General features: G+C 44.4%; 1 protein-coding gene across 1 annotated transcript; it reads right to left on the bottom strand.

Moving 5' to 3' along the window:
- Positions 1-1,929: 1,929 nt before the first annotated feature.
- On the bottom strand, positions 1,930-13,224 carry PRELID3B (PRELI domain containing 3B). Its single transcript, XM_083146853.1, has 6 exons — positions 13,065-13,224; positions 6,965-7,133; positions 6,523-6,612; positions 5,677-5,747; positions 4,973-5,075; positions 1,930-4,087 (listed from the first exon to the last, which is right to left on the bottom strand). The coding sequence occupies exons 1-6, from the start codon at positions 13,094-13,096 to the stop codon at positions 3,968-3,970; spliced, it is 585 nt and encodes a 194-aa protein (XP_083002979.1). The 5' UTR covers positions 13,097-13,224; the 3' UTR covers positions 1,930-3,967.
- Positions 13,225-15,841: the final 2,617 nt, after the last annotated feature.

Genomic DNA, 15,841 nt, shown 5'->3' with positions numbered 1-15,841 from the left:
AAATAGTTACTGTAGACTTGAGACATAACCCTGTCATAAAACATAGTTATAGCATTTATGAGAATTTTACTGCATATCACCCAAACAAAAGAACACAATATCTCTATGCGATCCAGACAAACACATTCATGGGGATGTGTGCCGGGGTCACACCTACTCTAAGTAAGTGACCCCATTACACCCGCACACTATGATCACACCTAGTACTACTAGGCTACCTTAATGTAGGTTTTATATTATTTCTGGGGGCAATGTTTTTTTTTTCATGTGTGGGGCATTGTGTTTAATTTGGGATGCAGTCAGCATAAGCTTCACTGCAAATGTGGGCTTTATGTATACAAGTGGCACTGCAAATGTGGGCATTGTGTGTGTGTGTGTGTATAAGTGGTTCTGCGGCACTGCAAATGTGGGCATTGTGTTTGTGTATAAGCGGCACTGCAAATGCATCATATAATGTGAGTTAGGGACACTACATGTGGTGTAATGCAAATGCTTTTGCTACTTTGAGACCACGCCCCTTTCTAGTGAGGCCACACCCCTTTTTGCACTGCGCACGTCCGGTGCCCAGTGGAAAAGCGTGGCTTGCAGTGTAATGAGTTCCATCACCTGTCCAGTACCACTTTAAGCACTGGCCTTGGGCCTATTATAGTATGAAAAATATATCAACATGTGTGGGTCATTTTGCCTGATCTATATAATGCTAGTGTGTGCGAAAAGTGCTACAAATGAAATAGACCGATTGGTCCCTAGCGGAGATTCTGTTCTAGCCCAATATACATGCAAGTCTAAACGATTATCACATTTTAGGCAATGGATTATTTCATTTGAAACTTTACCAAAATGTGGGTTTTTTAGTTGTGGTATTTGTTGCTTTTTATTCAAGTAAAGTAGAATGGCATCATTAGTTCTCCCTTTATATTTGTAGCTTAATGTCCGAAGCAATATGTGAGAGTCAGTGTCTTCATGTGGAATCAGCAAACGGACTTCTACACTAAAGTTGTTTTATTATAGAGTGCTGGACCAATACCAGAACCTTAGCTTCTGGTCTACTTTTTTCCAATGGCAATGCAGCCTATACATTCAATAGGAGTTGTGCCTCATGTCACTATTTCCTAATTAATGGATTCTGCAAAAGTGCTCAAACAGCTGCATGCTCATTGCATGGACATCAGATGCACTTAACATTCACTTAGTCTGTAAAGCGCTGCTGAATGTGTGCAATACATAAAATAGACAATACATTTACATTCAGGCGAACAAAAATTTAGGTAATTTAGGATCATCTGTTCAAATAACGTTTTAGGTTTAGTTTAAAAAAAAAAAAATGTAGTAGATGGCAAGAGCACAGGAATCGGAGGCACAGGGGGTCTGCTCCCCGTTGTCATCGCCAGAGGGGGGGGGGGGCAGAAATTGTAGTCTCCTCCGCAGTGATAGGAGCTGGGTGCATTGCAGGGACAAATCTCAAGTAGTCCAGCATGTCCTGGGATGGCAGCAAGGGAGTTCAATGAGGCCACGGCCATGCTCATTTTTCACCCGCCTTCGGCGGTACTATTAGCCTCACAGAACCTGGTGTGGAGGAGAATTAAGGGGATAATTCAGACCTGATCGTATGGTGACCAATTACGATGGGTTATAGACCTATCCGCACAGCTGCAAATAGATTTGTAGCCGTACACATCCAATTGCACAGCGCGCACATTCATTTGCAAGGTGGGATTTCTCTCTAGTGGGGCGGTGGCTTAACTGAATGCTGCAAATTTGTGGCCATCCAATCAGGTCTGATCCTGGCTTCCTTTACACAACATTAATGCTGTCACAAAAGCTACATATTACAGTGACTCTTTAAATATGCATCACCACAATAAAAACCATAGCAGGTCCGCTTAGTCTACAGAGCACATTCCCAATAATGACACACACAAAGCCTGGTTACATTTCCAGTTTTACTGGTATCTGCTTGTCGAAAAGACATACATTACAAGTACAGCAAGGTGAATATAAAAATAAAATTAGGAGTGCTAGTTTTACAAAACATTTCATGTAAACCTTATTGTCTGTGCAAGTAAGGCCATTGTTACATATGTCTCAAACAAGCAATCATGTTAATTTCAGGTGTTTTTTCAAGGCAATACTGTACATCTAGATGGCCTTCAGAATGTTGGTGCTGACCTAAACCCATTAGAATAGGCATAAGTGAACCCATGGGAATTTTTCAGTGACATCCAGAGAACCGCATTGCTTTACTTATTGCTAATTCGAACTGTGCCGTTTAGTAGACTTTAGAAATTAACATTTTAGAGATGTGCGGTTAAAACGCTACAATAAAATATATTGTGATTTGTGCATTTTAAATTAAGTTGTAGTGCCGGGAAACAACAAGACAGATTTGACCTCAGATCGGATTTATAACTAATATAGGTACTTATGTAGTATCTGGGCGTCCGATTTAGAAATCGGATCGCATCGCATGTGACCAAATCGTATGCGATGGTCAAGATTTTTCCATAGGATTCAATGTTAAAATGGTCTGAGTCAATTTTAACATAGAATTCAATGGGAAAAAGGGGTCCTTTTCCTTTCCCCACTATCCAAGTGGGCATGGAGTTGAATATAAACCTGTGGCGAGTGTAGCGAGTCACCGAGCCCGAAGCGTGGCGAGCGTAGCGAGCCCAGCGAGGGGACACAGAATACTTTTTAAGAAATATGCGTCCGCTCGCCACGCTTCGGGCTCGGTGGCTCGCTGCGCTCGCCACACTATATAAAATCAACTCTATGCCCACTTGGATAGTGGGGAAATGAACAGGACCTTCTTAACATTGAATCCTATGTAAAATCGCATCGAATCGCATCGCATCTGATTGTATGCCTTAAGGTAAGGCATACAATCACAAAATCGGACACCCAGATACTACATAAGTACCCTAATATATCCTTCAAGTCTGTGGCTTTATGCAAAAAAAGGAAAGGTCGTACTAACTAATGTTGTCCAACAAACATTTTGATGAAGCACCTAGTACTTCACATACTGCAACATGTTTTCACCACCATAAATATATCCACCAGGCCAAGATGTCAGGACGTCCTTCGTCACAGTTCACCAATACAATACAATTAACTATCCAAATAAATATTGCACTGGGCGCAGATCTATTTTTACAACTTAATTCTGGTACATTCTGTCATTCAGTACAGGGAACATTGCAAAGTGCTACAAGTCCTGATGGAACTTTCATAGGTTATATACCAAGAAAACTAGATTGTCTAATGGAAAATGAAAAGTTCGGCCAGGCACTACATATACGTCTAGATTTTACATGCAGCCTACCTCACTGATCACGACATCACACACACACACACAACATGATGTCACTAGCTCTGCAAAGTGCCTTATTGTGTCACTTTTTTCTGACCAATTGATGATCTGTATTGACTCTTATGGGTTCAAATGATGGCTGCCACATTGCAAGACATGGCAGGTGCTCTTTGATTGTGGGTGTTCAGGATTTTTCAACATAGAACATCAGGAGACTAAACCAAGAAGTAAGCTCATCGCGGAGATCCATGTCTACACACCCTTCATTTAATGTTATGAACGAGTGCACTCTACCCTTGGTAAGCAAAACTACAGATATTCAATATGCAGGAGAAAGCAAGTTATTGTGGGTTTAACAAAGATATTGGTCCAAAAGTGGCAATAAAGCTTCAAGAACATTGAGACTTCCTAAACTGCAGTAATACTAGAAAATGGGTGTATTCAGTAGAGGCCATTGTACAGTTATAAACGGTCACCTTACAACATGGTCCAATTCATTACTTGTTCCCACATTGCTGCCGCTTCTCTCCAAGCTTCAATTTGAAAAACCTACTTAACATAGATACATTCTTAAATAAGAATAAATAGATTAAGTGCGTAGAGAGAGGCTGCAGCCTTTCCAGTTCAGGCACCTAATAGGATGGGATGTAAAAATCATTCCTCTACGGAGGCAGCAGCTGCCATGGTCGTTCTGATGCCTCCTCGCGTTGTTGCTTTCAGATCCTCTAGTTCAGCGTTTAATTTACCAATGACCCATTCCAAGGCATCCCGGCCCTGCAGCACAAGGAAACAAGAATAGCTGTAACTGCACAGTCAATTGTTAGACATTGCTCTGCTGTGTAAAGGTGGCCATACATCAGAAAGACCAGTCTAAAATCAAGATTGTGTCCATTTTCTCTTCAACTCCCCAGCAGTCCTTGGTGGTTTTTGGACACACAATGTACTCACAATCCATCATACAATCCATCTGCTGCATGATTGAAGCTTCATTTAAATAGGGGGCTGGCCTACAAGGATCAAAAGGATAGAGTACCAAAAATCAATTTTTGTTTTATTTTTTTAATTTACAGGTTGCCAGCAACTACCAGTCTGCTCACATCCGCTGTGTTATGCCATTATTAAATAGCCCGAATGCAGCAATCCTCTGAAAACTGTTTTCAGAGTAGTGACAGAATTGTGCAAAAGGACGTCCACCGTTCTCTATAGCCGCCTGCCGCTTGGAAACTTCTGCGACTCCCAGCATCTTCACTGCCATGGGCCGCCCGGCAGCTGCTCCTCTCTTCTCTGCTAGTCAGGGAGGTAGTGTCACATGACTCTGGTTGTATGAGCCATCTAAACACAAATTGCATGTGCTTAAAAGTAGAGGATCAATCCTCCAATCTCCCGGGGCCGACATCATACGATTGTGTGCACATGATGTGCATACAATCCATTGAGATTGTATGATTGGGTACAATGTCTTTCTGATGTATGGCCACCTTAACAACATGACATAGATTATATGTTATAAGGACATTTTTTATGACCGTTCAAGTGGAAGCTCTGTATACTTTACAATGTGGAGTAAAATCGGTCATAATCCAGAAACCCACCTAACACCAATAAAAGCTAGAGGACAATATAGTAATAACAATAAATATAGGTTAATAACACACTTACCTTGCTAGCATTGCTGGATATGGTGTTTGCCATCATACCTTCTAAGTAACTGCTCAGACTGACACCTTTTACAGATATAATTGCTTCTTGTGTTAGAATAGTTCTAGAAACAAAGAAATCAGCTGGGATTAAAAGATGGTAAAAGGAAACACTTAAAAATGAATTAACCATGAGCAAACATATGACGTAGCCAAACAACTTTGTCTATAGGCAATTCAATTGAGAGAATTTGTTCCCAACTAAAGAGTCCAAGAGCCAATTAGATTACTTGTGACCAGTCCCGTATTGGTTGCAGCGATCCCATTCTCACAATCTAAAGCACAGGACTTTAGTGGCTTTTCCAGTGTGGAGTGGGCCCGTCCACCATGCCTAGCACCAAAATTCTATTTTACTCAGAGTTTTGGTTGCTGAAACCAATTGAATAAGCTCCTAAAAAAGGTAGCTAATTCTTTCAAACAGTTGCATTACTAAGGCATAAGGCAATTCCTGATGTCAATAACACAACCAAATGGATAGCATTTTATTTTGGACACAACAGACACACAAACATGCATCAAATACCATTCCAGGCTTTTTAGCAGTCAAAATATGATGTGACAGAAATTAACATTTAAACCTGTACTGGAAATGGCATCTATTTGTATAGTTACTTGAGCTATAAAAATAAAACATCTCAATCACAGCTTCAGTTTTCCTATACTTACTTTTTGGTATCCTTAGGGTGTGGCTTGTAGACCAGCCTTTCATCCACAGAGACCATATTGGTAAATGTAATCTGTATGAAAACAATAAAATAAAATGTGTTATTTGCGATGCTAACTTCTAAAAACCTTCTAAATACCCTTTACTTCAGATTTTGAAGATCTCCAGTCATCCCCATTGTCAAAAAAAAAAAAAAGATATACCCTTGACCTCCCTGGTCAAGTGTATAGTAGAGGAGTACACACTGCATGGTACATCGGCCGTGGCACGTTTAAATGCCCAATCAGTTGTGATGCTAGCCATAACACATTGGTCTGACTATTGGCAAATGTGCATACACTTAGCAATCCTCAGATTACCCGGTCATAAACTCATCATTAGGTTACTTGTAACTTTTTCCATGTCAATTAACTAATACCCCTTTCAGATACATTCCAAAATCACGGGTTCTTGCACATACATGCGCATCAACCCAGGACTGTGTTCTCAGGTCCCTGAACCTGTAATTGACCTTGGTTTTTCTCCCCGGGTTGGTGACCCGGGTTAAGTGTGAATAACACAACCTGGGAATTTACTATCTGGAAAAACCATCTGATGTCTGAAAGGGGCCAACCCAGGGATTTCCCGGGTCTGTGAATCAGTATGAAAGGGAGGTCAAAAACAAAAACCTGGGATTTTTCAGAAGAGAAAATCCCAGGTCTTATGTCTGAAAGGTGTATTAGATTGCAAACATAAATGGCAATAATGCTGTACTTTGCAAACATAAATGGCAATAATGCTGTACTTTGTACACCATACACATCAAGGACCTTTTACAAATACATACCAAGGACAAAACGTTTACTTACATTAGAAGATCGGAGTTCCATTGTTTTTGTAACAGGATCTACCACAGAATGTTCCTGAATGTAAGTCTTTGTTCTGGATGCCCCAATAATCTAACATACAAAAAGAAAAAGATGACCGTTTACTTTTAACATTGCAAATTACTCAAAAATAGGTAAAGGCGCAAGTGGTCAGCTGGTGCTGCAACTATACAGTGATATGCTGTTGTGATGCATCCAAGTCTACTCAAACGTCTCCAGCAGCCTTTCAACACTCAGATAATTAAACTCAATTTACAACAACCACTTTGAACTACAGAGAACTAAACTGACACACCACTGATTTGGATATTCTTGCATGACTACTGAAAGTCATACACTGCAAGCACCAGTCACACAGCATTTCCTGCTTATGGCTGTAAACAAGATTAACTCTGCAGTATGTCTCACATAACCAGACACTTACTGATTTAACTACAGAAGGCATCCCCCATTCTGTGCTCAGGAGCCGGTCACTGTGCAGCTGCCCGCAAGGGGTTACATGTCTGTTCAGTACATCCACACCAACCACATTAGGATTCATAGGGTTTGGATACTTCTGCATGGCGGCTGTAGTAACAGTTTCCCATGGGTGGCTGTCATGTAACAGAAAAACAATAAAGGTTAACTGACAAATTACATAGACATATGTTACAACTGTCATCTAAAGGCCCCCATACACGCTGTGATAGCAGCGTGCAATGTGACGTGATGCGCACTCTCGCGGGTATCGAATCGCACAGTACAAAAAGTATGTGCTGCACATACATTTTGTACTGCCAGCTGAACGCATCGCACGCGTTGCGATCTACCTGATAACGCATCGCCCTGCACACTGCTATCGCAGCGTGTATGGGGACCTTTAGAAGGGTCAACATTTAAGAATTCAAAACCCCTTATCAACACAGTAAGTTTTCCCTCTCACCCCGTAGAGATAATATAATGTGGGTGATACTATAAGTCAGGGCTTGACAAAATATTTTAAAATCTAGGAGCCAGGATGAAAATGTAGGAGCCAGATAAAATAATAATAAGGACAGTGCGCGCCATGAGGCACATTACATATACCACATGCCATAATGTCCATTACACATTTATGTTCATTAAATATAATGCCACATAAGTTCAGCTTACCTACATGCTCGTTGCTATGGGTTTCATGCTTGATGCCAGGGGTTAATATGCTCTGCCAGGGGTTAATATTCTTGATGCTATGGGGTTACCACGCTCTGCCAGGTGTTAGCCTGCTTGTTGGAATGGGGTTTAAAATTAACTAATATTATTGAGGTGCAGGGTTCCCTATGCAGGGGCACGCAGGAGTCCAGATCTCCAAGAAATGCTAAGGGAGGGGGTGTCACACTGCTATCCCGCAGCAGGGGAGCCGTTTTAAAATAGCCTGACACCGCACACATTATTACTTTCAGCAGGAGGGTTGCTGGTGCGGCGCTCACATCCGCGGATTCCCGCTGCTGTGGACAGAGCTCAACAATGATCAGAAGGTTCTCCGCTATGCGGGGTGGGCGCGTGGGGGGTCACACGGTTATCTGCGGCGGCTGGGGGGGGTTAACACTTATCCGCGGCAGGGGAGCTGATTTAATATAACCGGCCACCGCACACATTATCACTTACATTAGCAGGTTGGCGGCTGTAGCCGCGGCTTCCGGCAGCTGAGTACCGTGCTGAGCACTGCTATGCGGGGAGAAGGTCGCGGGAGGAGGGGGGGGCGCGGATCGCCGTGAAATGCAGAGAGGACATTTGACACGGCTATCCACTTAGGCAGGAGGTTGGACACACTTCTACAGCATGCTATCTCCAGGACCTCAGCAGATGGCAGGCCATGCACCCCTCTCAGAATCTAGTTGAGCCCAATATGTGAGCAGTCAGACACCAGTCTTGATGCCTGGCACAATATAGGGTTGAACAGAATTCCCAACTAAATGTATCAAACCTTGTAAATGCTGGGGAAGTGCAAAAAGGAGACAATGCACACAGCAACAAGGCGGCTCATACCAGTCACATTATAGAATGTACTTATTTACTGACCCTCCTGGGCTGGAAGATCAGAGTAAAGCCCCGCGCACACTAGGTAATATAATTATATTGCTCATTTTAGCCCTTCTGAGCAATATTGCTCATTTTATCGGCCAGTATGTGTATGCTGCACCTGACAGTTGATTCGCACTCCCGTGGATGGTTAACTACCCCCTCTGTTGTCGGTGTATGTACCGATAAGCAAACAGATCATTAACGAGGGCCAGCCAACACTTTCCCCCTGCACCATCGCTTGTATTGCCAAGTGTGTATGCACTTTATGATACCGGCACCCCACTGCTGCCGATATTGGCGGCAGCGGGAATAGCCCAGTGTGCACGAGTCATGAAGCTAAATCCTATTACCCTGCGATCAATAGGCTCGACTGGGGCTATTTAGCCCCAATAAACTGGCAAGAGCCGAGGCTTATGTGGCAGACAAAAAAATAAATAAAAAAAAAACATTAAATCCTCATGTCAACCTAAAGCTTGTGTCAACCGGTCAATGTTGACCTAGACCAGTGATGGCTAACCTTGACACGCCAGCAGTTGTTGAACTACACATCCCAGCATGCCCTTCTATAGTTTTACTATTTGGCCATGCAAAAACTGATGCAGGGCATGCTGGGATGTGTAGTTCAACAACAGCTGGAGTGTCAAGGTTAGCCATCACTGACCTAGACATTGTCTATCATCTATACCATAACCAGTGATTGTGTAATAGTAATTATTAGGCTTGCAGTTCTGTCCCACTGTTCAGGGAGCAGATACCCAGCCCATGTAATATTAAAGTATACCCCTTTTACACAGAAAAGCAAATCTACCCGGTAATTTGTTGAAAAGCATGTGTCCTTTTTGTGTGTGAAAGGGTCAATACAGGACATAAATCCCGGATCTCCAACCCAGGAATTTACCAGGGTCGAGGACTTGGCACTTATTTGTCAGCAAATTACTGGGTAGAAATTTTTAACCTAGTAATTTGCTGTTCTACATAAAGAGGAGTCAGACTGGGACCGGCAAAATGACCCAGCATTTAAATGCTGGGCAAAAAGGTGTTCTTCATCGTGTCTGTGTGAAAAAGTTATTACATAACATTTGTACTTGAACATACTGCAATTTGTACAAAAAAATAAAAAATCTGAATAATTAGGTCAGCAATGGCATTCTGGTAACAAACCGATCGGTACTCTTTACCTAGCACGGCGCCCATCAAATGCACTAAAAAACGGGTGCGACGCGATGCCCGCGATTTCCCATAGGGAACAATGTTAAAAGTGTGATTGGACGCGATTTTACTGTTCAATGCCTCAATGCCCGCGATTTTTCCATAGAAAACAATGTTAAATGGGCCACAGAGCCCAAATAGTCCCCCTGAAGTCTGAAATGGCCCCCACAATTGTTAACGCCGCCCCACGATCAACGTGAACCCGAAGCGTGGCGAGCGCAGCGAGCCCGCGAGGGGCGGCGGTACGCGTCCTCCGACCTTTTCATACCCCCACTATCCACGTCGGCGTGGAGAATAGAATAGTGTGGCGAGCCACCGAGCCCGAAGCGTGGCGGATACCTTCACAGGTAAACGCGTCCCTTCGCGGGCTTCACAGGTATCCGCGTGCGCTCGCCACGCTTCGGGCTCGGTGGCTCGCTGCGCTCGCCACACTATTCTATTCTCAACTCCACGCCGACGTGGATAGTGGGGGTATGAAAAGGTCCGAGGACGCGTACCGCTGCGCTCGCCACGCTTCGGGTTCACGTTGATCGTGGGGTGGCGTTAACAATTGTGGGGGCCATTTCAGACTTCAGGGGGACTATTAGGGCTCTGTGGCCCATTTAACATTGTTTCCTATGGAAAAATCGCGGGCATTGAACAGTAAAATCGCGTCCAATCACACTTTTAACATTGATCCCTATGGGAAATCGCGGGCATCGCGTCGCACCCGGTTTTTTTAGTGCATGCGATGGCCGCGATTTTTTACCCCCGATGACCGCGATGGACATCGTGGGCGCCGTGCTAGGTAAAGAGTACCAACCGATCTACAACAGTTTAAAACATGGCTCCTTGGATTGGTTATGGTATGGCTGCGCTCACACTAAGCACACTATTATATTGTACCTCCACACTGTAGTGGATATGGTAGGGCATGAAATACTGCATGCTGGCTCAAATATAAAAAAAAAAAAAAAAAAAAGAGAAGGTAGACCTTTTCATGTAGACTTTTTGACCCTGTTGACTTTATGACTGTCAACCTAGAGTCAATCTATCATGAGTCCGGATACCCTTGGATTTCACCTCCTGGCTCCTGATAGCTACTTTATATTTTGTACACAACGTGCATGGGTACCCAATGTTCTTCTGTTTCCACTACCTGGATGGATACTATTAGGCAACAATAAAAGTAACCAATACCAAGCTGGAGTCATTGCAGAATCCTTTAGGCATGGGTGAGAATGCAAACATCACTATGCACAAATTTAAACTCAAACCGGTTCCATTAAAAAACAGACCTAACAGCTTTCATATGTGGTGAAAAACAATATCAAATGAAGTATTAAATTTACAGAGAAGACTTTATGCAATGTTAAACTCCATACACACTAGACGATACCATTTATGAACAATATCGTCAACCATTTCCCTTAAACTCATGGGCGAGAGATACAGTGAATACACACTGAACAGTATCGTTAGCTATATAGATCAGGAACATCATCCGGGCCATTTTCCCTACACGCAGTGGTTGACAATATAGTCTGTGTGTGCAGACAGTGGAGGACAAGGTCACAGGCCTACGGGACATTGTTAATGATTTTGAGGGAACACACTGGATGATATTATAGATGATATTGTGCAGAAGGGCAAAATTAGCAAAACTGTCGTAATATTGCTTAAGCCCCATACACACTAGCAGATACCCACCGATGCCAATATTGATGGCAACGGGAACCCGGCATCAGCAAGTGACAAATATTTGAATAGTCAAGTAAAAATTTTACAGAGCCCCTGATCTGAGAGGGAAGCGTTTGCTACCTACTGTACTACAAATCCCAAATCATATAACAGCAACTACCATCTAAATGACATTATCTCCATTGTCATATAAACAATGTTCACATTGTTATTCTGTTGTTCTAGCTTGTATTACTGTTATTCATACAAATTGGTTACATCCGTCATTTAACCAAATTTGTCTGAAGTATGTTTTGCCAGTTTTACAGTGTTTAGGAGAGAAAGCGAATTGTCATTTGCTCTCATCCACCACCATACTGTATTTTCATTCCAATCTGACAGATAATTGTATAGTGCATGTCAAACTTTACTATTGATGTTCCTTGTCTGGGCAATTAGAACGCTACAGCGACTACAAAAAATGGTTTTCTAGAACCCCATATAACTGTACACTCTTATTAACAGTATGCATATAAGTAGTTAACACTCTATGCTGCCTCAGAATTGTAAGTAGTCATATAAAAAGTATTGGTACTCTTTACCTAGAAGGGCGCCCATCGCATGTACATCGCATGCCATTATAATGGCATGCGATGCGACGCCCGCGATTTTACATAGAAATACATGTTAAAATGTAAATCGCGTCGGTCGCATCGCATGCGTCCAAAAAATCAACGGGTTCACGTTGATCGTGGGGTGGCCATTTCACACTTCAGGGTGCCTATTTGGCCTGTGTGGGCCATTTAACATTGTTCCCTATGGAAAATCGGGTCAATTGGGACATTTAACATTGTTCCCTATGGGTAATCGCGGTAATCGCGTCGGTCGCATCGCATGCAATTTTTTGGTTGCATGCGATGCGACCGACACGATTTTTTACCTTGCGATGCCCAAGATCAAAATCGTGGGCACCCTTCTAGGTAAAGAGTACCAAAGTATTCACTTATCAGATAAATAAGGTTATCAGTATTAAAGAATGAAAAATTAGGGTAATTGCAATGGGCAAAGCTTTTAATCCTGACACACACACACACACACACACACACACTTAGCCAACTCGGACTGCTGACCCCATGTCACAGAGGAATGCAGAGGTCAGTCAGGCACGGTATGTATGCATGCATGAGGAATGCAGATAGGAGCAGAGTGTAACCCAGAATGTCTTTGCTCTAGTCTGCATCTTCATGTTTATCAGGCAAGATCAATACAGGCATCATTTAGAAGCTAGACTCTGAAGAATAGCCCCAGCAGTGTAACACATGCACACAGGGCCGCCTGCAAAGGTTACCCTGTTATGTAACTACAAGTCCCACCATTTTTCGCACCGCAGTGGGACTACAAATACCAGCATGCCCTTTAACATGGACATCCACAAGGCAATATGCCGCTCCATAGGGCAAAAATACATATGACAATGAGATAGCCGGGGGTGTCGCTGTGCATTTCGGGAAACGTCGTCTCTGCCGACGATCCCCCGCATGATGTAATAATACCCGGAGAGCGGGCCCGGTCATATGCAGCATCTCCCCCGCCCCCAGGTCACCAGCACTCACTCAAACACGTGCTCCGATGTATAGATCTTCATTATAGCGACCCCGGCCCTGTTCTCCGAGCGGCAATCACCACACCAACTTGAGCAAATGACAGATAGAGACACAGGAAAGCCGGCACCCTCCGCAGTACTGGAGGGGCGTGGCGACCAATCAGCGACCACTGCGTCACTACTGCGTCAGAGTGATGCTGCGCGCAGCCACGCCCTCTGACCCGGCATTGTTAGCGCAGGACGTGACCTTCATGTCACAGTCACATTGTCACTGTACTGTAGTCACAGACTTACCCTCTACTACGCATGAGCGGGTGCTCACACACTGACACTCACAGCCAGGGCCGGGCATGTTGGCACCTGGAATAACCAGTTACTAGGGAGGGATAACTGTGCCATTGTCTGTGTACAGAGAACAACAGCAATTAGTGAGAACTACATGCAGGGTAATCTGCAGAGGAAGAACAACTGAGGGGATTACACCCAGGCCAGGGTCAAACTGGGACTAAAGGTGGCCATACACCTGAACGACCTGCATACAACTTGGATCATATGCAGGTGACAAGCACATACGATCTGCTTACGACCGCAAGGAAAGCCAATGAATCTTATGTTCAGCACGTATGATCTGAGAATCGACCTCTCGACCCACAGGAGTACGCATTTTACTGATATTTCTCACAATAGGCACATGAAGTGCACACAGTTGATCGCAGGACCCATTGAAATTGTGCAGTTGATCCTGATATCGTTCAGGCGTATGGCCAGCATTAGGATAGGACCTGGCATTTAAAACGCACAGACGAACCATTGTGTCAGCATCTGGCTTGTGGTATAGACTCCTCCATAGGATGAGAGCGTGAGGAGGGATAAGGGGCTACCAAAGCGAGAGAGAAAGAATAGGGGGAGACCGGAGAGAGCTGTAACTTTTCCATAGTGAACCAGTCAGAACAGGGAAAGGCAGCAGAGTATTCACGTGACAGTATTGTATTCAAAGCTCAGCTGTTTCCATTAGCTGCAGGTGGTCTCTACAGTAATTGCTGAATGTTGACCGGGCTGGCTACAGGTCCAGGAGTACACACTACTACAGGGGATTGGGGATGTTTGAGACTGGATACAGGGTTGCGCACTACAGGAGGTGACAGGACTAGACTTAGCTTCCTCTCCCACCACTCCACTTCTGCCAAGTAGGGATGGCCATCGGCACATCCCCCATCAATGGTTGCCATCGATGGCTTCTAGAGCAGGAACCATCGATGGCTGTAAACCATTCAACCTCACACCATCGATGGTTCCTGCCATCGCTTAGCCACGCATGTGCAGAGCAACGGGACGGGTCGCTGTGGGCAGCCTGCCCGGCCGGTATCCGTGCGCATGCGCAGAAGAAACTTTAGCCATCAATCCAGTTTAAGTTTCTTTTGCGCATGCGCTCGCCTCCCGGCGGGGCGGGGCGCCCGCAGCGACGCTGGACGCAATGACGCATGTGCCCCCAACTTTTACCATCGGAAGCCATCCATCGATGGCATATAACTATTCGACCATCGATAGTCGATGGCCATCCCTACTGCCAAGCCCTTTGAAGAACTTCTACACTGGCTCCCATTTTCTACAGAACCCTCTTCAAACTTCTCACCCTCACATGCAGGGCCCTCTATAGCACCATTGCTATACCATCTTAATTTCCTACATATTTCCTCCTGTCTTCTCCTGCCAGGCAATGACCCTCGCCTTACCGCTACCGTGGTCACTGCATACCAGCACTTCTTCAAGATTCTGCCTGTGCTGCTCCCCTTTACTGGAACTAGTTCCCTTGCTGTTTTTAGACTCTTCCTGACCATGCAAAGTTTCAAATGGGTTCTGAAGGGATGCAGTTTAAATCCCGGCGGTCGGGATCCCGGCGTTCAAAATCCCGAACGCCGAAATCCCGACACTTTCTCCCCCAGTGGGTGTCCACGACACCCTCGGAGGGAGAATAAATTAGTGTGCCGAGCGTAGCGAGGCACCGGGCCCGCTGCGTGGCGAGCGCAGCGAGCCCGCAAGGGGAGGGCGATCCACATCCCCCCCTTGTCGGGATTTCGGCATTCGGGATTCCGGCGTCGGGATTTTGAACGCCGGGATCCCGACCGCCGACTTTTCATGCCGAATCCGGTTCTGAAAACTCACCTGTTCATCAAAGCGTACCCTTCCACATAACCTTGCACCAAGACTGCTCTCCCTACTTGCCGCCTCAGGTCTTGGCCATCCCTGTCATGCTCACTTCCTGCCTTCAGGCCTCCTTGCCTGTACTTCATGTCACCTGTCCGTTTCCCTCTCCCTTTGGATTGTAAACTCCTTGGAACAGGGACCTCTTCCCTCTTGTTCTTTTAGCCCTCTTCTCTCACCTTTCATTTACAGCTCTCTCCTACTCAGCGACTGTCTATAGCCACATCTCTTCTGACATCATTTATCTCTTCCAACAGCAACCTACCCTGGTAGTATGTGGAGATCTCCTTGGCCTCTACGTCTCAGAAGTATTTTGTTTTTATAATTGTGTTACTAATTGTTACCTGTGCTCTGTTTTAGTTTTTCAGTTACTGTAATGTTAACTTCTGTGTTCCCTGTATTGTTCTAATGTGTGCCATATGTATGGTGCTGCAAACCACTTGTGGAACCTTATCAATAAAATGTACCAATAGTAATATAGATTGTAAGCTTGCGAGCAGGGCCTTTTGTCTTTGTTATTACCCAGTTTTGTATTATCACTGTTATTTCGAATTGTCAACCAACTTTTCGGCGCTATATAAGAAA

This window comes from Crinia signifera, chromosome 6 (assembly GCF_055691185.1).
Source record: "Crinia signifera chromosome 6, ASM5569118v1, whole genome shotgun sequence".
NCBI classification, from domain to species: Eukaryota; Metazoa; Chordata; class Amphibia; order Anura; family Myobatrachidae; genus Crinia; species Crinia signifera.
Note: the sequence above shows the minus strand (reverse complement) of the source record. Positions and strands in the feature narration are given on the sequence as shown.

Bases quoted from the DNA above. Each gene is read 5' to 3' on its own strand.
- PRELID3B (XM_083146853.1), bottom strand. From the start codon at position 13,096: ATGAAGATCTATACATCGGAGCACGTGTTTGA. The intron at 6,613-6,964 runs GTAAGTGTCTGG...TTTGTATGTTAG, and splicing joins TGCCTTCTGTAGTTAAATCA to ATTATTGGGGCATCCAGAAC. The intron at 5,748-6,522 runs GTAAGTAAACGT...GTTTTCATACAG, and splicing joins TGGAACTCCGATCTTCTAAT to ATTACATTTACCAATATGGT.